Raw genomic sequence first — 24,442 nt, 5'->3', positions numbered from 1 at the left:
AGGCCACAGCCTGGGTCTCTGCCCAGCTCCACAGCTATGGGGAGGGGTGCCAGTGCGGTCCGCCTCTCCCCAGCAGTGACCTGTGCACCCTCTGCCCCCCTCCCAGCCTAGGGCTCGTGCTCCCTCCCTACGGCACCTTCTACCTCCAGGCCAATCTCAGCGACCAGATCCTACAGGTCAAGTGTAAGTGGCCAGCCCCTGCCTGTGCCCTGCAGCCCTGCCTCTGCCCCGCACCCCAGCTGGCCCCAGGCAGCACAGCCAGCTGCTTGTGGCCGGGCAGCCCCTCCTGCCCAGTCTGCCCCACCCCCAGGCGCCCGAAGGCTGGGGCGGCAGCCTGGAAAGTCTGTGGAAATCTGCATGCTCGCCTCTTCTCAGACTTGGTTCAGACCACCCTCCCATTCTCTTATGGTTTTCGTTGAGGTTCTGTTTTTGGTTCCTCCTACTCCGTGTCTTCCCTCCTTAGCCTGCCTCCCCCGCACACCCCTGGGGGCTGCGTTCCTGGAAGACACCTGCCTCTCATCCCTCCTTCCCCTGCTCCCCAAAGCGCCCACCCCTGGCGGCACCACCCCCAAAGTCTCTCTGCAAAGTCCCTCTGACGTCCCCCCCAGTCATCGTCACTCACCTTCCTCCTCATCTCCGCCCTTATCTTCTTCTCTCCCTTTATCTTTGCCTTTCCTTCTCTCTCCTCCTCTCCCTTTTTCCTTCCCTCTCTCCTTCCTTCTCTTTCCCCTCCCCGGACCCCCCACCTTCTCTGTCTCCCTCTCTTTCTCTCCTTCTGCTCACTTCCTCCATCTCTCACTCCCACATTGCCTCCCTCCCTCCTACCCAGCACCCCTCCCTGCTCCTCCCTTCCCCTCCCTCCCTGTCTCAGGCCCTCCTCCACCATCCTCTCTCCCTCCCTCCCTCCTTTCCTCCCTTTCCCACTCTTTTGCCTGTGGCTCATCCCTGCATGTCCCCCTCACCCGGGGCCTCCCGGAGCCTGTGGCCCCGCCTGCCCACCGCCCGGGTCTCGGGGAGGGAGGCTGGGGCTCCGGCCCCACCGGGCGCCCCCCACCTGCCTGGCCCACTGGGGCTCATCTCCTTTGAGTTTTCTTGCTCTCTCTTTCTCTCTCATGTCGTTTTTTGCAAGAAGTTTCCTTTCGGTATGATGATAAGACACAATATTTTCATTCAAACAGCCATTGAATAAAATATTGTTTGTGCCCCTCCCCTTCCCCTCCCCCTTTTCGTTTGTTTTTGTGTTTGTGTTGTTTTTGTTTTCCTCGCTTTCTCTCTTGGTGGACTGTCCCAGTGCCAATCAGCAAACTGAAGGGCAAGTATATTCAGAACCAGTGCACCCTCCTCTCCCCACCCCACCCTCATGCCCCTGCTTGCCCCCCTCCCTGCCCAGGACCAGCCACACCCCTGCTCTCCAGGGCCCCTCCCAGCATCCCTGTGGCTCTTCCAGTTCTTGCCCTTCCTGAGATCCCTACTAGAGCCAGCGGCCCTTTCCCCTGGCTCTCCCTGCAGGGTGGTTCCCAATGTGTCCCGAGAGCTCAGGGCCCCTCCTCATCCTCCTCGCTCCCTCTCTGCAGGCCCCTGCCCACCCTTCTATGTCCCTCCAAGACAACTCAACAGTGGGGACAGGGCTGGATGCCTCTGCACCACCTCCGAGATGCAGGGGCAGATCTGGGAGACTGACGTGAGGCTTCTGGGAGAAGGCCTGCTGCAGGGACTTCCTCTGGGGTAGTTCTCCCCGCTCTCTGATCTCTGGCGCAGGCTGCAGAAGCTGGCAGCAAGCCTTGAAACCTGACCGAGGCAGAGGGGGAAAGTAGGGCAGGCGCCAGGCCACCTGAAGAACGAGGCCCCCTGGGCCGTCACGGGCGCTGGCCAGGGTGCTGAAATCCTGTCCCCTGCCGCCCTGCAGCTCCTCAAGATACTGCCAAGGCCACCGGCTGGGCCCTGCCCAGGGGTGCTCCCTGCTCCTGGGGAGGCAGTCGGGTTGGAGACGGTGTCCCCTGCAAAAGGAAGGCAGACTCAGGGGCTAGGGGCCTGGCTTGGGATGGAAGGAGAGCCATCTGGACCACAAGGGGCCAGCACAATAGTCAGACTGGATGTGAAGGAGGTTCTGGCACATCCAGAGGTACCCAGCGCAGAGACTTCCAGGGAGGCGGGCAGCAGACTCCCGGACCCTGGTGAGGACGAGCAGGGAGAGGGAGCAGCTCACGAGGGTCTTGCCACTGGTGCACAGAGATGCGGCCCTCCCAGGAACCCCTGGGCAGGTGGGGCATGGGGAGCCACGAGGGCTGTCCTGTCCCTGGTCCCATGGCCTGGAAGCAGGGGCTCCAAGAAGCTGTAGGGGCCATGTCCAACCTAGTCTAGCGAAGAGGACACAGCTGCCCCCACTGGCCCGGGTGGGGCCCTACTTCCACTGGCTTGAGTTGTCTTTTCTCCCCTCCCAAGGACCCCAGAAATGCAGGCCCTGGTAACAAAGACAACCACAGCGTAGTCACCCTTCCCGCTCCCCACCTCCTTTCTCTTTCTCCCCCTCCTCTCCCGCCCACCCCTTCCCTGTCGGCTTGTGCCCAAACCCTGCCTCACAGTCCGGTCAGAAAGCAACAGTCCAACCAGTGACTGCCCGGCCCCTCCAGGCACCCCAAGGCCCCCCTCCCTGGAATCGCGCAGTGCATTGTGGGAGTATTTGGGAATGGGGAAAACTCTTCTTCTGCAAACATAAAGCCCTGGGGTGACCGAGAGGTCGGGTGGGGTAAGAGGACCGCGCGGTGGATGCCCGGAGTGCGGCAGGCTGAGCGCAGGGAGCACCTCCCACACGCAGTCCGGCGAGGTGCCAGTGCCACTGAGCCGGGAGAGGCCACAGAGCAGCCCCAGCGGCCACATCCCCCAGATCCCCCACAAACCTGCACAGAGGCAGCGGCACACCCATGTGCACACTCAGACACACTCATGTCACTCACACACATACACAGACCCAACTGGTGGATCCTCAGCAGCACCCCACGCCTTCTCCAGAGCCCCCGGCATTCTTCCCTGGCTGCTCTGAGCCCAGACAGGTCCGTAGCGGAGGACACCTGGCCCTCCTTCCCCACCTGCTCTCATGCTTCCAGCTCTAGAGGGCGGGAGTGCAGCTCCAAGCAACCTCCCATCCCCTCCCAGCTCCCGGACTATCCTCCCGCAGTGTGGGGACATTCACAAGCACCTCGAGGTCTCCCCTCACCTGGCTCCCACCCCAGGGGGGCCTGCCAGACCCCACAATGCACTGTAGCCCACCCCCAGCTGCCCACGCCTGCCGTCTCTGGTTGGACTGTCTGGGCCCGTGAGAAACCCCCTCGGTGTGGCCATGTGGATGCCTGACACAGAACAAAAGCAAGACCTTCCAAAATGCAAACAGCTGCAGCAAAGAAAGAGAGATAACAATCCGCAGCCAAAAGCCAATTCCCTTCCTCGAAGTCTCTATGGAGGCGAAGGGAGTTCAGCATGCGGTCTTTTCCATTCTGGATGCGATAAGAGCAAGACTGGCGCCTCCCCCAGACCATGCATATATATAGCGGTGTGTGTATATATATGTGTGTGTGTGTGTCCGTGTATATGTGCTATACAGCCGTATGGAAGCATATACAGCCATGCCAAGGGACTCACTGCCGACAGAGGACCGGGCCCGGGCAACATATTGGCTATAACTGCCCTCCTGCGATGCTTTAGTCTCCACAGGCCCTCCACCCCTCCCCACCCACCCCTTCTCTCTGGCTCGAACTTGAACATGGAAGTGGCGGGTTCCCTCTTTGCTGGTGTCTCCCCCTCCCTGAAGCCACCCCTCCCCTGCCCCTCCAGCCCCTTGAGCTCTGAGCCCCCTGGCCTCCCGCCTCCCCAGCCCCCGCCGGATAACCCCCGTTTCTGTTGCAGATTTTGAGTTCCTGCTCCCCAGCAGCTTTGAGTCTGAAGGACATGTTTTCATTGCTCCCAGGTAGCTTGCGTGTGGCCTTGCTCAGGTGTCCTCCCCCACCCCGACTGCCCTGGCCCGCCTCCTGCACTGCTGCCCAGAGCTCTGTGTGTCTGTGTCCTGTGCACTGTCACCCCACCCCATGCATAGCCCCAAGTGCATACCTGGGCCATGCAGCTGAACCAGGCAGCGGTGGCCAGCCGTCCCCAGCTCCAGCTCCCACCAGACCCGAGCGGGAGGGTTCCAGACCCTCTGCTGACATCCCTACCCTCTCAGGCATCCAGAGGACTCCTTTCTGCCTTGGGCTGGCTGTCCGCAGGATGCCCCTCACTGGGCACCTGCTGCTCTGGTTTGCAGTGCCTCCCCACTTGCTCCCCTTGCACCCCGTCCTTGTCCTGTGTCAGTCAGTGTCTGTGTGGGCCTGGGGGTGAGCCCGCCAGGGCCCCTGCCGGCATGCCGAGTCCAGGCGTGGCAGCTCACCGAGGACAGGGCGGAGAAGGGGGTGGGAGCTTTGAGGAGCTCCTGGGACAAGCGAGGGGTCAGGGCCCGGAGCAGGTCCAGGCCTGGACCTTCCTCGAGTACACTCTCAGCATGCACAGTCACTCTCACGTGTGCAACCTGTGCCTGGGGGCCCACACCTGAAGAAGCCAGTGTGCCCCCTGGGGCCTCGGCTTTGGATGAGGGCAGGTGGGTACAGCGGATGGAGATCCACGGACACTCTCAGGCACCTCACGTGGGCTCTGGACCCTTCTAACCGTGTGTGCACATGTGTGTACACACCCACAAATGTCCCCGTGACTCCCTGTAACTGTATTTGTATTTGTGAGTCATCATGGGCATTCGTAAGAGTCTGTGTGTAAGGGTGGGGCAGGCTATGTGCATCGCGCCTGTGGACATGTGTGAAAAGGCCTGTGCAGCCCACATGACCCTGAGGAAGCTCTGAGGAAAGGGACTATGCTCGTTTTTGTCACCTCTGTGTCTCTGGCTCAAGAGAGCTCAATAAGTATGTGTTGAGTGAGTGACTAAAGTAACCGGCAAATACAAATGCACATATGGGGGGCTGCAGGTGACATGCATCCTCCCATATGTGGGGGGGGAGCCCAGCTGTTTGGGCGTTGCTCAGGGTGTATCAGGTGTGGCCTCACACAAAGAAGTGCAAGCCAGGTGCTACACCAAGGCCCCGGCGGCCAGGGAGCAGGGGGCGCCGAGACCCGGGCCCAGTGCCCTCACTGGGCTGTGCGGCCCTAGTAGAGCTGGAGGAAGCATCACATTTTTAAAATCCCACAAAGTTGCTGCCACACGAGCGGGCGCAGAGGCTTCTAGGGGCAGGGGTGGGAGTGAGGAGTTGAGCAGGAGAGACAGCTCTGTCCATACCAGGGTGGAAGGCCTGCTCGCCACAACTTCCTGGGGAGCAGAGGCTACCCCCCAGAGCCCCCATGCTCTCTGGGCCTGGGGAGCCTCGAGACAGTGAGGGATTTGGCCTGTCCCCCTCTGTGGCAAGAGCATTCCGGGCAGAGGGAACTGCCAGTCCGAGGACCTATGTGTCCCCACTGACTTCATGGCATCCTCTATGGTGTGATGAAAAAAACAGTTCAGGGAGCTGGAGCGAGTTGCCCAAAGGCACAAAGCCAGGGGCGGCAGGAGGCGGCAGGAGGAGGTCTTAGACTCTGCCCACCTGGTGCCCACACAGCATGCGGGTGGGTGAGCCCACCAGGAGGGCCTCCCAGATACACAGCACAGGTGGGAGGGTCTGCAGGGCCTTGCCAGGCAGGGAGAATCTTCCAGGATGGAGGAAGGAGACCCTCACTCTCCTTTCAGCTCTGCCCCTACTCAGCCCCCGGGGCCCCACCAGGCATGTAGTGGCTGCAGCCTATACACCTGCCCCTCCCGGAGGCCTGGGCTTCTCAGAAAACGACCAGGAAGACCTATTGGGAAGCCTCCACCCTCTGCCCTGTCCAGCCCGCAAGCCCACTCTTCTTGCCCCCCTCCATCCCCAGAGAGTATTGCAAGGACCTGAACGCCTCTGACAACAACACCGAGTTCCTGAAAAACTTCATTGAGCTTATGGAGAAAGTGACCCCAGACTCTAAGCAGTGTGAGTACCCACTGGGGCAGCCCCGAGGAGCCCAGGGACTGGGCAGGTGTGGGAACATGAGGCCCCAGCCAAGGGCAAGGCCTGGGCCAGCTCAGGAGCACTGGTCCTGTGGGAGCCTTGTGCAGAGCATGTAAAGGGGTGGGAGTCATGAGAAGATGCTGCCTCCAGCCCTACCCTCCCGTTCCAGGCAACAACTTCCTCCTGCACAACCTGATCTTGGACACGGGCATCACACAGCAGCTGGTGGAGCGTGTGTGGCGAGACCAGGATCTCAACACGTAGGCACCAGCCAGCCTTGGGGGTGGGCAGGAGTCTGGGGCTGCCCCAGGGCCCTGGCCCTGCCAAAAGCAGGCCTGTGACCGCACCTCCCCGCTGACCTCAGGTATAGCCTCCTGGCCGTGTTCGCTGCCACCGATGGCGGAATCACTCGAGTTTTCCCCAACAAGTAAGTGACCTACCCCACTACCCGTCACCTTGCCCTTGCCTGAGATCCTAAGTCTGTCCTGCTCCCAGAGGCCTCTTTGTACCTGCTGAGAGCCCTGTCCCCCATAAGCCACCCCTCCCGTCAACCTCTACTTGTCTCGGGTGGCCAGGGCAGCTGAGGACTGGATGGAGAGCCCTGAGCCTTTCGGCGCCAGTTTCTACCGCCGCAGCCTGGATAACCGCGGCTATGTCTTCAAGCCCCCACACCAGGATGGTGAGTGTCCCCCGGAGCCACAGCCGCAGGGGAAGCTGGGGCCCCGCTGTGTGCTTGGGCAGGGCTGGGCTCTACCCGCTGAGGCCCTTCTCAGTCACGAGGCAGGCTGAGACAGCAGAGGAGAGGAGAGGCTAGGCTCTGCCAACCACTGTGCTGGGTGCTGGGTGCTGGGCGCTTAGGCTGGGGTCAGCCATGGCTTGGGCTCCTGGGTCCTCAGGGCTCAGCAGGGAGTGGTCAGTGTGGGGGCCAGCCCCCACTCCTGACTGCCGCACCAGACCTCACCCTCGCTCGCAGCCCTGCTGAGACCCCTGGAGCTGGAGAATGACACAGTGGGCATCCTTGTGAGCACAGCTGTGGAGTTCAGCCTAGGTGGGCGCACGCTGAGACCAGCAGGTGAGCACCTGTGGTGGAAGTGGGAAGAGACAATGGGCAGGGAGCTGCCCAGGCAGGCATCGATGACTCCTGCTGTCTCCCTCAGTGGTGGGCGTTAAGCTGGATCTAGAGGCCTGGGCTGAGAAGTTCAAGGTGCTAGCCAGCAACCGCACCCACCAGGACCAGCCTCAGAAGGTATTTGTGCAGGGGTGGGGGCCACAAGCCCAGCAGTACCCATTCTGGAGCCCCCAGGAACTTCTAGCTTTCCTCCCGAGTTCAGAATGGCTCTGGTGCCCGTGGGGGCAGGGATGGCCTGGTGACCCAAGGGTGATGGGAGGAGGAACTGGAACTGGCGGACACCTTACGGTCCTTGCTCTCTGCCCAGCAGTGCGGCCCCAGCAGCCACTGTGAGATGGACTGCGAGGTCAACAATGAGGTGCGTGCGCCCTGAGCCCGAGCTTCCCCCACTGCTGGGCTTCTTAGTGCCCCCTGCAACTCCTAGCCCATCCCCACCCCAACCTCACAGCCTTACCAGAACTGGGGCAAGTGGCGACCCCTCCACTCAACCAGCGGATTGCCAAGGTCTGGGCCCAAGCCCCTCTGCATCTTCCTCCCCGTTCCCCACCTCTCAGGACCTTCTCTGCGTGCTCATTGATGACGGGGGTTTCCTGGTGCTGTCGAACCAGAACCATCAGTGGGACCAGGTGAGAGTAAGGAAGAGCTGTGGGGGAGGGTGGCCTGGGTAGAGCCCTCTGGGGGCCTGGCACTGCCAGCCCTGTGACTGTGGTTCCCTCCCCTGTCCCCAGGTTGGCAGGTTCTTCAGTGAGGTGGACGCCAACTTGATGCTGGCCCTCTACAATAACTCCTTCTACACCCGCAAGGAGTCCTATGATTATCAAGCAGCCTGTGCCCCCCAGCCCCCAGGCAACCTGGGTGCTGCACCTCGGGGCGTCTTTGTGGTGAGCCCCAGGGATGCCTGGCCTGGATATGGGGGCGGGGGGGGCAGGCTGGGAGACGGGCCCAAAGACGATCCCCTAGCTCCGACAAGAGAGCTGGGGGTGACACCGTCCTGGGCAGCAGTGGCAGCTCACGCCTGTCTCCCTGCTGCAGCCTACCATTGCAGACTTTCTCAACCTGGCCTGGTGGACCTCAGCTGCGGCCTGGTGAGACCTCGTGGGGAGAGGGGCCAGGGAGGGCTCAGGAGAAGTGGTGCAGGGCACTGGCCTCTACTGACCACTCCCACTTGGTGACCCATGCCCTGCAGGTCCTTGTTCCAGCAGCTTCTCTATGGCCTCATCTACCACAGCTGGTTCCAAGCAGGTAGGTAAAGCTTTGGAGCCCCCCCACCCGAAATCCGCTCTCGGATCTCCCAGATTCCGGGAGGGTGGGGTTTATGGCTGAGCACCGCTGAGCTCTGCTGAGTCCCCAGACGCCGCTAGGGGGTGAGGCAATCCGGTGGCTGAGGCTCTCTGGCCTTTGCAGACCCCGCGGAGGCCGAGGGCAACCCCGAGGCGCGTGAGAGCAGCTGTGTCATGAAACAGACGCAGTACTACTTCGGGTCGGTGAACGCCTCCTACAACGCCATCATCGACTGTGGAAACTGCTCCAGGTGCCGGCAGAGGACCGGGGGGAGCCCTGTCTTAGGGCGGCGGCCGGGGGCGGGGTCGGGGTGGAAAGGGCGGGGCCGGTGGGCGGGGCGGACCTCAACGCCCCGCCTTTCGGTGACGCCGCCAGGCTGTTCCACGCGCAGAGACTGACCAACACCAACCTCCTCTTCGTCGTGGCCGAGAAGCCGCTGTGCAGCCAGTGTGAGGCTGGCCGACTGCTGCAGAAGGAGACGCACTGTATCCTGCCCCCGCCGCCCTCAGCCCCCTCCCGCCCCGCGCGCCCCCTCTGTGTGCCGCCGCTGCCGCCTCCTTGACTCCCCACCCATGCCCAGCGGACGGCCCGGAGCAGTGCGAACTGGTGCAGAGACCGAGATACCGGAGAGGCCCGCACATCTGCTTCGACTACAACGCGACGGTGAGGGGAGGGGCTGGACGCCCGCCCTCCTACCCCAGGGCTGGCGCGGCCCTGTCCTGGGCCCCCCAGGCCGACCAGCTCCTTGTCTCTCTTCCACAGGAAGATACCTCAGATTGCGGCCGCGGAGCCTCCTTCCCGCCGTCGCTGAGCATCCTGGTGTCCCTGCAGCTGCTGCTCCTCCTGGGCCTGCCTCCCGGGCCACAGGCTCCAGTGCACGCCCAGGCCTCCCGCCGCCTCTGAGCGCCCTCCCCGCCCCAGGCCTCTCGCTCTCGCCCCACACCCGCACCTTAGGTCCTCACCCCCGTCCTCCCGAGGGACCTGAATGCACCGGGCCCCTCCAGTCTTAGCCTTGGAGTTGGGGGTGGGGGAGTCCCACAGGAGAGCGCTGCAGGGCTTTGGCCCCCAAGCCACACCTGCTGCTGAACTGTCATAGTGTCCCCAGACCCCTCATTCCCGATGGACTTACCCACCCCCAGGGTTGGGACAGGGAAGCCACAGTACCGATGCCAAACTAGGCCCCACTGCCTGTCCCACCCCAGGCTCCCTTTGTGAGGGAGAACTAGGCCCTGCCCCAAAGGGATTCCTCTGACTGGGCCCCTCCACCCCCCCAGGACCAAATCTGGGTTCCCTGAGAATAATGGAGGAAGTTGAGAAGGGCAGTTTGAGCCCTGTGCATCTCAACTTAAGTCCCCCCAGGAGGGAGGTCCCGAGACAGCCCCACAGTGGGTTCCAACTCCTCTCGGCCCGCACCCTCCCCCAAGCACTTCAGGTGCTCAGACAGCACCAGTGAAAGTGGCTCAGACACAACCCCATGCACACCTGGAGCCCCGAGGGCAGAGACGGGACCCACGGTGGACAGACACATCTGGAGGACACACAGACACAGACGTGCGCGTGGTGGGTGGAGGTGGGGCTCCCAGTCCTACACGGGCGAGGGCTTGGCGGGAGGGTTGATGTGCACTCTCCGTCCTACTCACCGCCCCTCTGATCGGACCCGCAGCCCAGCTGGTCCTCCATCTCTAAAGCTGAATGTCAAACAGTGCCAAATGCTGGGGCAGGGGGTGACGACTTCTCTGTCCCACCGTAGCCGCCAGTGCCCCCTAAATGCCCCCCACCCCAGGTGCTCATTGTAACCATTTATCACTAGTGTCGTGCCCCAGGTGGGACCCCACGCCACTGCCTGTGCCCCTGGGCAGAGGAGCCCTCACCAGACATCGCCCTTTGCCTTAGCAGGGTGACTTCACTGCTCCTGGCCGGGCCGTTCCACCCCCAGTCCAGCCCTGACACACTCAGGCCTGTGCCCACTTCCCCTTTCCTTCCCATTCACACACACACACTCCTTGTCCCCTGTAGGCCAAACTGCTCCTCCCTGCTGAACACTTGCACACACATACACACAGAGGCCAGGCCTGGGCACACTTCTTCACACCATCCATTCCGGTCATTTCCTCCAAAGGCATCCAGCCTGGGGGCTGGTGGGGGACTGAGGGCAGGGGGCTGTGGCCATGGGGCTCAGATGGACAGGGAGGAGGGGGGAGGGTGGATGCATTAATTAATGGCTCCGTTAATTAATGTCATGTTGCTTGTCGCTTTCTCAGTGTGTGTATGGTCCATGCCCGTTGCTGGTGCCCGGGTGGGCGCCCACGAAGTGTGCCCAGCCCCGGTGCCAGCCGTGTCTTGCGGGGGTGTGTGTGTAACTGTAGTGTAGTTAAGTGCTCAATGGAGAGTATAAAAATAAAAAAGAAACAAACATATACAGAAAAATAAATATATATTTTAAGTTTGAAAAACAGACAAAACAATCCCCATCAGGTAGTTGTCCAACCCCCAGCTGGGTCTGATCCTTCTCACCGCCCACCCGACCCGGCTGCCCCTCACCTCGGACTCGAGGGACCTGGGGGGGCCATTTCCTTTTCTCTGCCCTTTTATTTTGGTTGTTGTCCTATTTTGTACAGACAAGTTGGAAAAACAACAGCGACAAAAAGTCAAGAAACTTTGTAAAATATTGTGCGTGTGATTCCTTGTAAAATATTTTCAAATGGTTTATTACAGAAGATCAGTTATTAAATAATGTTCATATTTTCACTTCAAATGGTTCCCATCCACTGTGTCTGCCCTGGGGAGGGGATGGGGTAGCGTGAAGACAGGCCGCCTTCATGACCTCAGAGCCCCACTTAACACCCAGCTAGGAGTGCAAGCCAGAGCGTCCAGTCCTGGGTGTAGGGCATGGTAGGCGTGCCTCCTCCCCAGCTTCCTAAACATCAGACACTAGAATCCTGTGCCTTGAATAATCCCAAAAGCACTGAGGGGGAAGGGGCAGAAGGGGGAAACTCCCAGAGGCTCAGAGAGATGAGACGTGGGTTAAGACAGGCATCCAGCAACCAGGTCAGACCACCCTGGCCTAGGGGGCAGGTCCTCCACCGGAATTGAAGAGTGAGTATTGAGCCTAAGTCTGGTACCCGGCACTTGAGGACCCAGCGCTGCTGGTGGGAGGAGCCAAGGTCCAGTCCACATAAAGGCTTAACCACTGCTCTTCCCAGCCCAGGCTAGACTCAAGGCCCGGTGCTCTCCATGGTCACCGCAGTTCACGATGGAACCCCACTCCCCGGTGCATTTTAATCCCAACCCTTGATAGTCAACCCCAGTCCATGTGACCTTCGAGTTCAAGAGGAAAGACATGACCACCCACGCCAAGGTTTCCCAGTGCTACCAACACGGTACACACTCAGCACCCATCTGGGGGCTTCTGGCTGGGTCCTCACTCTAGCCTTAGAGCTCATCCCCATACTGCAGATGAGCAAACTGAGACAGGAGAAATTCATTCTCCCTAGTGAGAAGGGCAAGAAACCAGCCCAGGTTTTTGAGAGGAGGCGTTCTGTGGCTGCGGGGCCTTAGATGCTGCATAAAGGGCCTTCCGGGCATTGGCAAACACATCTTTCCTCACTCCTTTGCAGGGGCTGGCCACAGAGCAATGCCTCACTCGAAACTCCGAGACAGCCCGGCAATAGCCCCACAACGGCCCCGGAGATCCTGGGTTGGGGTTGCCAGATAAAATATAGAACATTCAATCAAATATGAATTTAAGATAAGTGACAAATATTTTTAGTATGTTTCCAATATTGCATGGGACATAACTATTCTAAAAAAAATGAGGACATGCATAATACTAAAAATAGTATTCACTTACTTGAAATTCAAATTTGATTGAGCACCTTGTATTTTGATTTGCTAGATCTGACAATCCTACCATGGTGTGGCACCCAGTGGGGACTCAGACCCCAAAATTAAAAGGTGCCAACACCCTTTGCCACCTGGAAGGCTATGCACATGTTGGCAGTTATACCGAGATCAGTAGCTGAAAGGAAGGGATCCTGCACTTTATAAATGGACTTTGTCTTGTAATTATTTTAATTATATGCACATTTTTTAAAAAGTAACTCAAGATACAAAAAAAAAAATCAGCTTGCAGAATACACAGCCTGCCAGAAGCCACGGCTGCAAAGAAGTGGGAACCCAGGGCCACTCTTGTCCACGTTTGTGGGGAGACCTCTCTTCCTCTTGGCCAGCAATCAGAAGTCTGTCGAGAGCAGGAAACATGACTTTGAGCTGTGGCTTCACCTTACTTGTAATAAGGGCAGCTTGGGTAACGCATTCACTGTGCACCCAGGAGAACTGGCATTTGACATTCCAGTTCCCTTGGACCCTACCAGTAGATCCTGTCATCTCCATTGTACGGCTATGAAACTGAGTTTCAACTAAGTCCAATTGACAAGTTGGCCAATGTCACAGAGCTGCCAAGTAGCAGAGCAAAAATTCCAACCCGGGTCAGGCCCCGTGCATCCCATTCAACCTGAATCAGGCTTATACCAGACTGTGGAATTTCCAGTTTGCACACACTAGTACACACACCAGGTCCACCAAACATTCTTACCCACACACCTGTCCACAAGGACACACCCACTCAGATGTACTGCACAAAGACCCATTCTTCCCGGGGAATTCAGCAAGTGCGTGGCATATAGTTGTGGGGCTGTCGGTAATCTCCGCTTTTAACGATGCTCCTCCCACTCCCACCTCCCCAGAACCGGAGGAAACGATCCTGAAAACTACAATTCCCAAGCCCACCTCCTCTCACCACCTACAAGACCGGCCCGGGTGCACAGCCTCCTGGGACTTGTAGTTCTACCCAGAATTCAGATTTGCGTTCCTCCCCCAGCTCCGGCCGGGAACTCTGTGTCCCGGCATGCCACGGAGCCGGAAGACCTACTGAGAGGGCTTCCGCCACCGCCCGTGCGCGCAGGCGCACCGCTCCTGTTTGTCGGTGCCTGAGAAGGGAAGAGGTGCATCGAAGTCAAGACCTAGGCCGAGCCGGAGCTGACCAGACTAGACTCGGGCCCGGAACTAGGCTCCAGGCCTGCGCGGACCGGACCGGACCGGATCGTAGGACCCCGGTGTGGATGGAGTAGGCCCAGCCCCGAGATCAGCGCCAGCCCATTCGGCCTGGCTCCAGGCCCACAGAGCCGGCAGGCAGGCGAGCCGAAGCCGCCCGGGGCCTTCCTACAGGTCCCCCGCGAGGGGCCTAGGCACTGGCTCCGCAACCAGGCCCGGCCCAGCCCTTGGCAACCGGAGTCCACCCGATCAGAAGTGGAGATTTCACCGGGACCATAGGCCGTCACTAGGCCGGACCCGGGCCTCCCGTCGGGGCCGAACTGGGACGAGGCCCCGGGGAGGCCCCTAGTCTACTGCACCTTCCCTCAGGCCGACGCCCACCGGGAAGATGCAGCGCGCCCTACCTGGCGCCCGCCAGCACTTGGGGGCCATCCTGGCCAGCGCCAGTGTAGTGGTGAAGGCCCTGTGCGCGGCCGTACTATTCCTCTACCTGCTGTCCTTCGCTGTGGACACAGGCTGCCTGGCGGTCACCCCAGGCTATCTTTTTCCACCCAACTTCTGGATCTGGACCCTGGCCACACATGGGCTGATGGAACAGCACGTGTGGGATGTAGCTATCAGCCTGGCCACAGTGGTGGTGGCTGGACGCTTGCTGGAACCGCTCTGGGGGGCCTTGGAGCTGCTCATCTTCTTCTCAGTGGTGAACGTGTCTGTAGGGCTGCTGGGGGCCTTCGCCTACCTCCTCACGTACATGGCCTCCTTCAACTTGGTGTATCTTTTCACTATCCGCATCCATGGCGCCCTGGGCTTCCTAGGTGGTGTCCTGGTGGCACTCAAGCAAACCATGGGGGACTGTGTGGTCCTGCGAGTGCCCCAGGTGCGCATCAGCGTGGTGCCCATGTTGCTGCTGGGGCTGCTGCTGCTGCTGCGGCTGGCCACGCTGCTCCAGAGCCCGGCACTGGCCTCCTATGGCTTTGGGCTGCTCTCCAGTTGGGTGTATCTTCGCTTCTACCAGCGCCACAGCCGAGGCCGAGGGGACATGGCTGACCACTTTGCTTTTGCCACCTTCTTCCCTGAGATCCTGCAGCCTGTGGTGGGGCTGCTGGCGAACTTGGTGCACAGCCTCCTGGTGAAGGTAAAGATATGCCAGAAGACAGTGAAGCGCTATGATGTGGGGGCCCCATCCTCCATCACCATCAGCCTCCCAGGCACAGACCCTCAAGATGCGGAGCGGAGAAGGTACCGTGGAGTCTTCTGAAACCTTGTTGAACTAGGAGAATAATGATTAAGTCCCATTACGTCTGGCGGGGTGCATGCCGTATATAGCACAGCGGCCAAAGATCAGGTGTTGGGGCAGATTCAGAAAGACATCAAATCCGGTTTGCAGCCTGGAGGAATTAATGCAGCATTTAGGTGTCTGGGCTCCCGGAGGCGCTTCCCAGCATCAGGGAATCCTGCTTCTCTGACCACTCGTGCCGCTTAACAAGCCTCGGGAACTGTGCAGTTTCTTTTGGTGCTGTGTGAGGGGCTAATGGTCTCTGAATCCTGAAATCCTAGACCCTGGATCTGTGCAAGCCAGAAACAACCTGCTGGCCCGTGAGAGGGAGGGGCAGAGGAGACTGGGGTCCTTAAGAGGCCATCTGGGCCACCCAGTTTCCAGTTGCTGGGCCACGTCCTCTTCCTGGGCCTTAACTCAGATACTGTGCTTCTCTGCCACTTACTGAGCAGGAAGCTTGGGGAGTGTTACTAGACTTACCCCCACCCTTCTGCAGGTAGGCATGTGTTACCAAATCCAAGGGGCCAGGCCACATGACCCCAGGGAATGGAGACAACCTTTTCACTATCTATAAAGCAAGCCGTCTGCACCGCCAGGAGGCCCTGCGGAGCCACTCACTAGGTGCAGCTCAGCCAGGGCAGGGCAGCGCTTCTTAAGTCCGGCTTGCTCTCTCCCAGGTGTGTGGCCTCACCAGAGTGGTCACAGCTCTATGTCCATTATTCTTGGGGATTTTTTGAGGCAGTGATTTGAGTAGTGAAATCTGGAGCAGGCTATGTTCCTACTTTGGCAGTGTCCTGATTCAGCTGAAGAGTTAGCCCTGTGCTTACTCTCCACGGGGGTGGGTGGTGGAGTTGCATGTGGGACACACCCTTTCCTCAAAGGAGTTTCCAGCTGGGGAGCGCCACGGACTGCTGTGGTCAAAGGCAGTGGGTGCTGCAAGGCATAATTGTGGGCCCTACAGTTCATGTCTCTCTGGCAGATGAACCCTTAAGACCAAAGTCTGTCTTAACCTTATCCAGTGGAGGAGATGCAGCCAGCCAGGCTGAGCTTGGTGTGAGCTGTCCTCAGAGCTGTTCAGGTGGGGGCCGGGCCACAGTGGTGGCACCTCTGCAAGGGAGTGATCTTGGATTGTTAGGATTGTCTGGATGTTCAGAACACCTGCTCAGAAAATGCATAGGTGGAGGCAGGCCAGGGGTGGGATGTTAGGTGGATTCTTGGCATGGCCTTGTGGTTGTGAGCTTACCTGGGGACAGGGGTTACTCCTCCCGCCACTTTGACTTCTGGCTGCATGCCACTCCCACACCAGAAGGGCTGCTAGTCGTGGGACACAGGGTTTCCTAACTCTGACCCTTGTGAGGAAGTGACGAGGAGGCCACCACCTCTCTGCCTTGGCAGGCCTCGACAGAACCGACACAGCAACCTGCAGGGTGCGAGCCTGGGTGGCCGCAGAGGAGGACTGTCCTGTCTATGCCACTGTTGCCACATGCCGGTTTGGAAGACAGAGTGGAAGTGTGCTGGGGCTTTCTGTGCCCGTGTGATGGCTCTCTTTCCTGTCACGTTCCCTGGCAGCAGCCCACCTCCTGGTGGGCCAGGCTAGCTCCCCCCCTCCCCCAAAGCGGGGTTGCCAAGAGTCTGCCCAGGAGAACCAGTGCCCTACCCAGGTTTCTCCTTTCTCTCTTCCTGCAAGGACTCAGTGTGTCCCTTCTTAACATAGGTCCTGGTGGCTTTGGAGATTCTCCTGGGAAGGGGAACATTAGAATCAGCTGGGGCCGCTGGCAGACCTAAGATAGCCCTGCTTGCCAGGCTAAGAGCCAAGGCAGGTGCTTGAGTCCCAGCCTTCCCCACAGACCCTTGCCAGGAGGCTCAAAATACCACTAACAAGGATCGGGGAGGAGAATCACCCCCCAGTGATGCCAGGGCCCCGGCAGAAACTCACTGTCCAGGAACTTGCTCTTCCCCGTCTGTCTGGGAGCACCCGCCCTGCCCATCATTGGGTACACCCGCAGACCCACTCTTGAGGCTGGCTTGCTGGATAGTCCGGCGGACACCCAGCTGGCCTTCTCAGCCTGGAGGCCCCCTGGCTGGGGAAGGAAGGCTGTACTGCCTTCAGACCCTCATTCTGATGGCAGAGGGGGCCCTGATCCAATCGTGGGGAGCCCTGGGCCCTGCATGAGGAAGGAAAACACAGGGTTCTCCCCAGGGGTTCTCATTGGGAGGGGGAATCCGAGTCTTGGGGGAAGGGTGTAGGGCATGAGCCAAGTCCAAACGCAGAGTGACCTGTCCTCTTTCCTCTGGCCCCAGGCAACTGGCCCTGAAGGCCCTCAATGAACGACTGAAGAGAGTGGAGGACCAGTCCATCTGGCCAAGCATGGATGACGATGAGGAGGCCGGGGCCAAGGTGGACAGCCCCCCACCCTCAGACAAGGCCCCTGTGCTCTCCGGGCAGGGGGCAGCCCCAGAGCCCAGCCTGATCACCTTCGAGACAGCTTCCCCACAGCTGTAACTCCAGACCACCTTGAGTGTAGCCCCTGCTTTCCCACACCCCCCAACACCCTCTCAGCTCCTCTGAAGGGAGGAAAGATGGTCTGCTGGAGGCTTCCACAGCCTTCTGCTATTTCTCGCCAACACTACCCAGGACTCTGGCTACCTGGTTCCAACCCCAGACAACCATTATGTCAGGCATGGGGCCTCTGAAGCATCAGCCATCTGAGGTAAGACTGCACCTTGGCAGGCTGCTCCAAACAAGTGGCTGCAGGGACACTAGTGCCACAGCTTCTGGGCCAACCTTCACACCTGATGCTGCTTGCCGAGAGCCCTGAGCCAAGGCAAGGATCTGCCAAAACCCTTCTGGGGAGTCCAGCCAGCGTGGGAGCCAGCATGGGGCTGCACGCCCCTGCCCACCCCCAGGAGGACTGTGTTCCCGTCAAGATTTCAGTTCCCTCTGCTGTGGCCATGACTGTTTCCCAGCCAGGACAGTCCCAGCTCCCAGGGGTTTTCTACAGGACCACACGGGCGGGCAGCTGGGCCCAGCCATGCAGTATCAATAAAGCAGTTCTTGGAGGTGCGACTCCAGGCTCCGTCAGACCACTCTGCACAGCCCCTCATCAGGCTCAGCTGCAGAGCTAGACAGGGACTCTTGTTCCAGGGCTCGGGCCCCATAGCCACTCAGCTGGATAAGTGACCCACTGCCCTGCTCTCCCTCCTGTTCCCAGGTAGGGAGGCTGCCCGGGGAGCCGATGACCAAGGGCTTCTCTGTAGGGAATTGGTTTCATCCACGCTCATCTCCAAGACGGAGTGCTCAGGACTCAGCACTTCCGGAGACAGTCCAACCCTGTCCCCATCCTATTGCTGTCCAGATCTAACCAGCACTGTGGGCAGCCAGGGGACTGAAAGGGCACCCAGCTGCACCTTCACAGCCACAGCCCGGGGCTTTCTAGAGCCCTCAGTGGCCTGGGGTGCTCAGCAGCCAGGCCTGGGGGCTTGCGTGCTAGGACAGCTTCAACCCTCAGCAAGCAGCCAGGGACAGAACTCCCATTGTGCCCAGCTGCCCCTTTTTCGTGCTGGTGGTGTCAGCAAGAACTTTCCCCAACTCTAGGCTGTTGTCTCTCTCCGGTCTTTTCAGTTACTTTTTTTTTTTTATTTTGTTTTTCCTCCTTTAATTTCTGAACATATGGATACAAGTATGAGTTGAGTTGCTGGGGAGCCGGTCTTGCAACCCCACTGTCATCAAGACACATGGTCCTTGAACTCCTCTGGGGCGGCAGGGAGAGAAGGAAGGAGGGGCACTCCGGCGTGAGGAGCAAGCACAAATGTCATACACAGGACTCCTGTCCCTGATGCTCCGGTGCCTGAGGTGTCCCTGCGATCTAGTCAGCTGACAGTCCAGGAGGTCCTGGCCCCATCTCCGACAGTGAGGGGCACATCCAGATTTCCAGGCTGAGGAGAGCTCATGGCTGAATCCTTTTGCGGTATAGATAGGCATTGCTTACCTGGTTCATGATGACCAAGCTGGTAATGACAGGGCATAGCACAGCCAGGTACCAGACTCCCCCAGTGACTGTGGCAGTGAACCAGAGTGAGCACATGCCCAACAAGAGGCTGGCACTACCCAGAAGGTAGCCTACTAGCCCAGAAGTGGCATGGTACAGCTTGAGCTTGGCCAGGGGCCATCGGGGCAGCAATTTGGGGTAGAGCAGCCCCACCCCACCTGAACACTGAAGCACTGCCCACAGCACAGCCAGTAGCCCCAACCGCCCATGCCATGTGGCCAGGTGGGTTTTGCCAAGCTGTTCCTTGTGGAGGATGACAAGGCCCAAGCCCAGCAGTGCACACAGCAGGGCCAGCAGCTGCAGGACCCAATGGCAGCGTGCTCGGCCCTTCCTCGAGAGGGAGCGCAGCAGTGAACTCTCGGGAGAGAAGACCAGCAGTGCCTCCGTCATCAGGAAGGAGAACTGGGGAGACAGGGATGGACGCTGAGGGAGCGCGCTGCCCAGCAGAAGGGAGGAGAAATTTAGGTAACGTAGGCTGCCAGTCAGTCTGGGCAGATTCCCTCCCTTGTCTCCCCACTGACGGGAGTACCCGTTTGGTAGGGCAGGAGGAACAGAAGAACATCTGCCCTGAGTAACCTGCCAGAGGCACCCCTCCATACTTCCATGCTGTTCTGAAATGATGTCTGCTGTTACCCAGCAAACACAAGGTTTGAGATGTGGCACTTATAAATGATTCACAAGTTTGTTTCCCTGACACAGAGTGGATACAATTTCTTGGCAGACCTGGCCAAGCAGGTGCAGTGTGTCAGGGAAAATTAGATGCATCACTATAAGTTAAGGTAGAGACAGGGACACCCAAATTCGTTTTCTAAACTTACTGCCTGGAGGTGGGTGAAGCCTCATTTTGTGCTTAAACAAATGCTGTCCATTTGTCCTGGACCTTGAATACTCTGGTTCAGGGCCGAGCAGGAGTTTGGAGCATGCAATTCCAACAATCGCACACCCCATCCCTCCAAACATATCAAGTGACTAAGGATTCAGAGGCCACCAGGGCTGTCACCCATACCTAAGCTCCCTCCCAACCCTAAGAGCTGACCAGGTGCACTACTTACAGCAAGAGACATAAGCACGGGGTGCCAGGAGAACAGACCTGGAACGAGAAGAGGCTTTGTGAGGCTGGGGAAGAACCCAGCCACATCAGCGCCTACGGGCTTAGGAAGATGAGCAGTCCATCACAGGCAGTGCTGCCAAAACGCAAGTCCCCCTTGCTGCAACAAGCTGACCCCATAGCTAGCTTCCTGGTCCCTCCTGGATCAGAAAGGCCATGTTTTGCCACTCCTCTGGCAGTCCCTCCCACCCACTACACTTTGCAAGAAGCAGCCAAGTGGAGCACCAAGGCAGGAAAAAAGAAGCCAGGTGCTCCAGGGCCTAGCCAGGCTGGCAGAGCTCCCACACTCATTTACTCCATCCCACTTGTCCCTCCAGTATAGCATGTCCCTCAGCCAGCCAGACCTTTCCAGGAGTCAGGCCCAATAGTTCCTATTGCTCCCACTTCCCAGGAAAAGTAGCACTTTCCTTCCCAGAAGTTAATTATTACTTATACTTACTGGAGCCAGGCCTGGCAAGTACAGCCACAAAGATGGTGAAGCCTAGGGCCACAAGATGGGCAGCAGCCCCGGAGGCGGTGCGTAGAGCTCGGTAGATGTGCGACTCGGTCTCCATAGAAAGGGCCATGGTCAACCAGGCCGGTGGCTGTAGCCTGAAAACAGTAGAGTAAGCAAGGGTCACGAATGCCCGAGTTCCACTCTTCTCACTGGAGTAAGCGTTGCAGGGCAGGTATGCCACTCTCTTCCAAGAAGTGGAGGTAGGAAGGGACGCTACCAAGACAGGCACCAGCAATAATCCAGGACCGCTGTCCTGTCAGTATGTACCTGCATCTGAACTGGCACAGATGACTGACCCACCTTCCAGGTAGGATGTGCAAAGCCGTGTAATAGACTACAAATCCCAGCGTGTACCACGCTGTCGCCAGGCGGGAGCGCTAGCTGATAGGACGTGAAGCACTACGGGAAGTGTAGTTCCCAGCTGCGACCAAATTGCAGCCTGAATCCCTTCGCGCGCAGCCTCCTCACGTGCTGCTGGCATGCTGCCCCTCCACGCTAGGGATTCGCCTGCCTCACCCGCAGCGCCGACCGTAAGCGCTGATTTCCTCTGGAGAAGGTGGGATACTCCGGGGCCTGCCGTGCGCCGCAGCTCCGTCGTGGAGCCGCTTCACTTCCGGGTGTGAAGACTACCCACCCAGGACTTCCTGAGACGAGCCCCCTCTGCAGCCCCTCCTCTGAGGCTCTCTGCGCAGGCGCTGTTGAGCAGTCAGCGTCTTAGATGTGTGAGTGCGCAGGCGTGCCTGACTGAGAGCTGAGAGGCCTTGGAGCTTTTTCTGAAAGGTGTTTCCCGAGGCCAGGGCGCCACGATCTAAGGTCCTGGGGCCCTCTAGCGCCATGGGCAGCAGCTGCCGCATCGAATGCATATTCTTCAGCGAGTTCCACCCCACGCTGGGACCCAAGATCACCTATCAGGTGACATCGGGCTCGCAGGGTTGGGGGTGGAAATAAGTACGCTTTCGGGAGCTCAGCCGGCTGTCTGGAAGCAGTGATCCCGATCCCCACGCTGCATGCAAGCCCGCTACTTCTTCATTCACGGAAAATATTGAACCGAAAGGATACTCAGACCCGCGTCCCAGGGTCCTGGCTTGGCGGAACAGACAAACATCTCATAGACAGTTATTGTGGGAAATCGGGCTGTGGGGATCCAGGGGAGGTGTGCCAGGTCCCACGAGAGGTGGGAGTGGGTGGTCCACTACTATTCTTGAGTGCATAGGAATTTAGCTGAGTGGGGAGAGATTCTACCAGGTAGAGGGAGCAGCATATGCCAAAGCCTGAAGGCAAGTGAGAACATATCATGTATTTGGAAACTAAGTAGTAGTAGGCCTGGGCTGATGGGAGAGAACAGCTGAAGAAGAGGGCTTAAGTCCTGGGGGATTTCCAATTTTGCTCTGACAAGTCCCGAGGTCCGCTAAAGAGCCTTTTGCAACTCCACTTCCCAGGTTCCTGAGGACTTCATCTCCCGGGAGCTGTTTGACACTGTCCAGGTGTACATCATCACCAAGCCAGAGCTGCAGAACAAGCTCATCACTGTGTGAGGCCCTAGCCAAGGAGATCCTGGGAGGAGTGGGTGAGCTTGGGAGTCGGGGGAGCCTGACTCTGTTCCCACTTGTTTCTTTATCTAGCACAGCCATGGAGAAGAAACTGATTGGCTGCCCTGTGTGCATCGAGCACAAGAAGTATAGCCGCAATGCCCTGCTCTTCAACCTGGGCTTTGTGTGTGACGCCCAGGCCAAGACCTGCGCCCTTGAGCCCATCGTCAAAAAGCTGGCTGGCTACCTGACCACACTGGAGGTCTGCAACACAATGGGCTCGGGTGGATGGGCAGGCAGATTTGGGGAAGGTATCCACATGTCTCCAAAGCCCTTTATACCTAAGAACCTGCCAGGGCAGGATGCTAGCTGGGGGTCCTGCGGTGTGCCCACCATGCTATCCATGCTCCATCCAGCTAGAGAGCAGCTTCGTGTCAACGGAAGAGAGCAAGCAGAAGTTGGTGCCCATCATGACCATCTTGCTGGAGGAGCTAAATGCCTCAGGCCGGTGTACTCTGCCCATCGGTATGCCCCAGCCTCTGTGAGGACAGCAGAGGGTGTAGAAGGGGTGGGAAAGTGACAGGGGAAGGTGAGCCCAGCCAAGGACAAGACTCATGAACAAATTCATGGCCAGGAAATAGTCATGAGCTGAGTTTATGATGTCCAGTGTTCTGTGTATCATGGGGCTGGGGCTGGGGAGGCCAGCAGAGCCCTTCAGCTCTGCTCCATGGCCATGTTCCTTCCCCTCTCTGGGCCTCAGTCTGTCACTTTATAAAAGGGGAAGATTGGCTCTACCCAGAGCTACCTGCCTGCCTCAGGGTTTGCTGGGAGAACTGGATAATAACTGAGGGCCTCTTAGAAGAGAGCACTGAGAATACGGGTGGGACCCCCTGCAGATGAATCCAACACCATCCACCTGAAGGTGATCGAGCAGCGGCCTGACCCTCCTATGGTTCAGGAATATGACGTGCCTGTCTTTACCAAGGACAAGGAGGATTTCTTCAACTCACAGTGGGACCTCACCACACAACAGGTGTGCTGTCCCTCCCTGGGCATCACCACCTGGGGCTGTCTACCTCCCTGGCTTCATCCAACCCCTCCTGACCCTGCTCTGCCCAGATCCTGCCCTACATTGACGGTTTCCGCCACGTCCAGAAGATCTCAGCTGAGGCAGATGTGGAGCTCAACCTAGTGCGCATCGCCATCCAGAACCTGCTGTGAGTGACGCAACAGTCATACCCAGGGTGGGGTTGCCAGCCAGGAAAGAGCCCCAGGGACCTGAGTGTGGGAAGGCATGGTCCTCAGAGGCTAAGCACAGCCCTCTCTCCCAGGTACTATGGTGTTGTGACCCTGGTGTCTGTCCTCCAGGTAGGTGAGTCTGGGCTCTGGTTCTGTGGAGAGTGGGTCATGTGGTTGGGCCAGATTTGGGCGGTGTCGGATGTCCAGGCCTCTCACTCAGGCCCCTGTGCCTTCTGCTGCCTGTCCTCCAGTACTCCAATGTATACTGCCCGACACCCAAGGTCCAGGACCTGGTAGATGACAAGTCCTTGCAAGAGGAGTGTCTATCCTATGTGACCAAACAAGGTAATGGTGGGCTCTGGGGAAGCCATCTCAGGAAGGGCAGGTCCACCTGGAGAGCTGACCCCTGGTGCCCACAGGGCACAAGAGGGCCAGTCTCCGGGACGTGTTCCAGCTGTACTGCAGCCTGAGCCCTGGCACTACTGTCCGAGACCTCATCGGCCGCCACCCACAGCAGCTGCAGCGCGTTGATGAACGGTCAGAAGGGGGTTCCCTGGGACATGAAGGGCATGTCTGAGGGCAGATACACCCCTTCTGTCTCTTTGGAGCCCTGGGCTAGAGAGAAAGCAGGGGTTTGCAGTTGAGCAGAACCATGGGCACCATTAGTCCAGGCAGGCTTCTTGAAGGGGATGGGTTTGGAAGTCAGTCTGGTCACTGAGACAGAATTGGAGGGGAGGCTGCAGGAAAAGGTTGGCCTAGTAGAAGAAAGTCTGGCCAGGGCATCACCCCCCTCTTCCTCGGCATGGGCCCCAGGAAGCTGATCCAGTTCGGGCTTATGAAGAGCCTCATCCGGAGACTTCGGAAGTACCCTGTGCGGGTGTCTCAGGAGGGGCGGAGCCACCCTGCCCGGCTTTACACCGGCTGCCACAGCTACGACGAGATCTGCTGCAAGACAGGTAGAGGCGGGCAGGACAGCTGGGTCGGGGTAAGGACAGGGTGGCCAAGGGTGCTGACCTTACCTCCACCCCCCAGGCATGAGCTACCACGAGCTGGATGAACGTCTGGAAAATGACCCCAACATCATCATCTGCTGGAAGTGAGGCTGGTGTGGGGCTGGACACGGCTGTAGCTACTCTCTCCTGCTAAGCCCTGCCTGGTGCATGAAGGCTAGACTATCCTGTCTCACTGTTGACCCTCACTTCTGTAAATAAAGTCAAACATTTCAACCTATTT

At 58.9% G+C, this 24,442-nt stretch overlaps 4 protein-coding genes across 14 annotated transcripts in view; 3 read left to right on the top strand and 1 right to left on the bottom strand.

The window, feature by feature from the left end:
- The window catches only part of CACNA2D2 (calcium voltage-gated channel auxiliary subunit alpha2delta 2), a 119,938-nt gene extending 109,345 nt beyond the window's left edge, over positions 1–10,593 (top strand). For 3 of the 8 annotated variants that reach the window (XM_053669522.1, XM_053669520.1, XM_053669517.1), the window contains 18 exons: positions 107–183; positions 1,292–1,312; positions 3,901–3,961; positions 5,935–6,032; positions 6,220–6,310; positions 6,415–6,477; positions 6,626–6,729; positions 7,024–7,122; positions 7,208–7,296; positions 7,487–7,537; positions 7,734–7,805; positions 7,908–8,060; positions 8,212–8,264; positions 8,366–8,421; positions 8,584–8,710; positions 8,836–8,945; positions 9,041–9,123; positions 9,223–10,593. In XM_053669522.1, coding sequence (XP_053525497.1) covers positions 107–183; positions 1,292–1,312; positions 3,901–3,961; positions 5,935–6,032; positions 6,220–6,310; positions 6,415–6,477; positions 6,626–6,729; positions 7,024–7,122; positions 7,208–7,296; positions 7,487–7,537; positions 7,734–7,805; positions 7,908–8,060; positions 8,212–8,264; positions 8,366–8,421; positions 8,584–8,710; positions 8,836–8,945; positions 9,041–9,123; positions 9,223–9,363 — 1,549 coding nt within the window. In that variant the 3' untranslated portion in view covers positions 9,364–10,593. The remainder of the gene's footprint in view (positions 1–106; positions 184–1,291; positions 1,313–3,900; positions 3,962–5,934; positions 6,033–6,219; positions 6,311–6,414; positions 6,478–6,625; positions 6,730–7,023; positions 7,123–7,207; positions 7,297–7,486; positions 7,538–7,733; positions 7,806–7,907; positions 8,061–8,211; positions 8,265–8,365; positions 8,422–8,583; positions 8,711–8,835; positions 8,946–9,040; positions 9,124–9,222) is intronic. The other 5 variants (XM_053669521.1, XM_053669518.1, XM_037128600.2 and 2 more) reach the window with 3 other exon arrangements.
- Positions 10,594–13,418: 2,825 nt separating this feature from the next.
- TMEM115 (transmembrane protein 115) lies at positions 13,419–17,848 on the top strand. The gene is made up of 2 exons (XM_037128462.2): positions 13,419–14,751; positions 17,090–17,848. Exons 1-2 carry the CDS (start codon positions 13,901–13,903, stop codon positions 17,289–17,291), a joined length of 1,053 nt encoding a protein of 350 aa, XP_036984357.1. The 5' UTR covers positions 13,419–13,900; the 3' UTR covers positions 17,292–17,848.
- Positions 17,849–18,198: 350 nt separating this feature from the next.
- Positions 18,199–21,141, bottom strand: LOC119036607 (transmembrane reductase CYB561D2). Of its 4 annotated transcripts, none has more exons than XM_037128464.2 (4): positions 20,709–20,949; positions 20,385–20,536; positions 19,890–19,927; positions 18,200–19,239 (listed from the first exon to the last, which is right to left on the bottom strand). In XM_037128464.2, exons 2-4 carry the CDS (start codon positions 20,509–20,511, stop codon positions 18,736–18,738), a joined length of 669 nt encoding a protein of 222 aa, XP_036984359.1. In that variant the 5' UTR covers positions 20,512–20,536; positions 20,709–20,949; the 3' UTR covers positions 18,200–18,735. The 4 variants fall into 4 exon arrangements, with proteins under 4 accessions (XP_053525322.1, XP_036984359.1, XP_036984360.1 ...); XM_037128465.2 differs by having other exon boundaries at positions 20,742–20,949; XM_037128463.2 differs by lacking the exon at positions 20,709–20,949 and adding an exon at positions 20,958–21,141 and having other exon boundaries at positions 18,201–19,239.
- A 28-nt stretch (positions 21,142–21,169) lies between these two features.
- Positions 21,170–24,439, top strand: NPRL2 (NPR2 like, GATOR1 complex subunit). Its single transcript, XM_037128461.2, has 11 exons — positions 21,170–21,353; positions 21,881–21,972; positions 22,064–22,232; positions 22,387–22,495; positions 22,867–23,003; positions 23,090–23,187; positions 23,302–23,338; positions 23,461–23,554; positions 23,629–23,746; positions 24,023–24,165; positions 24,242–24,439. The coding sequence occupies exons 1-11, from the start codon at positions 21,276–21,278 to the stop codon at positions 24,307–24,309; spliced, it is 1,143 nt and encodes a 380-aa protein (XP_036984356.2). The 5' UTR covers positions 21,170–21,275; the 3' UTR covers positions 24,310–24,439.
- Positions 24,440–24,442: the final 3 nt, after the last annotated feature.

Source organism: Artibeus jamaicensis, unplaced genomic scaffold (genome assembly GCF_021234435.1).
Source record: "Artibeus jamaicensis isolate MK-2021 breed Jamaican fruit bat unplaced genomic scaffold, CSHL_Jam_final contig_519, whole genome shotgun sequence".
Classification (NCBI taxonomy): Eukaryota; Metazoa; Chordata; class Mammalia; order Chiroptera; family Phyllostomidae; genus Artibeus; species Artibeus jamaicensis.
This window is presented reverse-complemented; position numbering and strand designations above follow the sequence as displayed.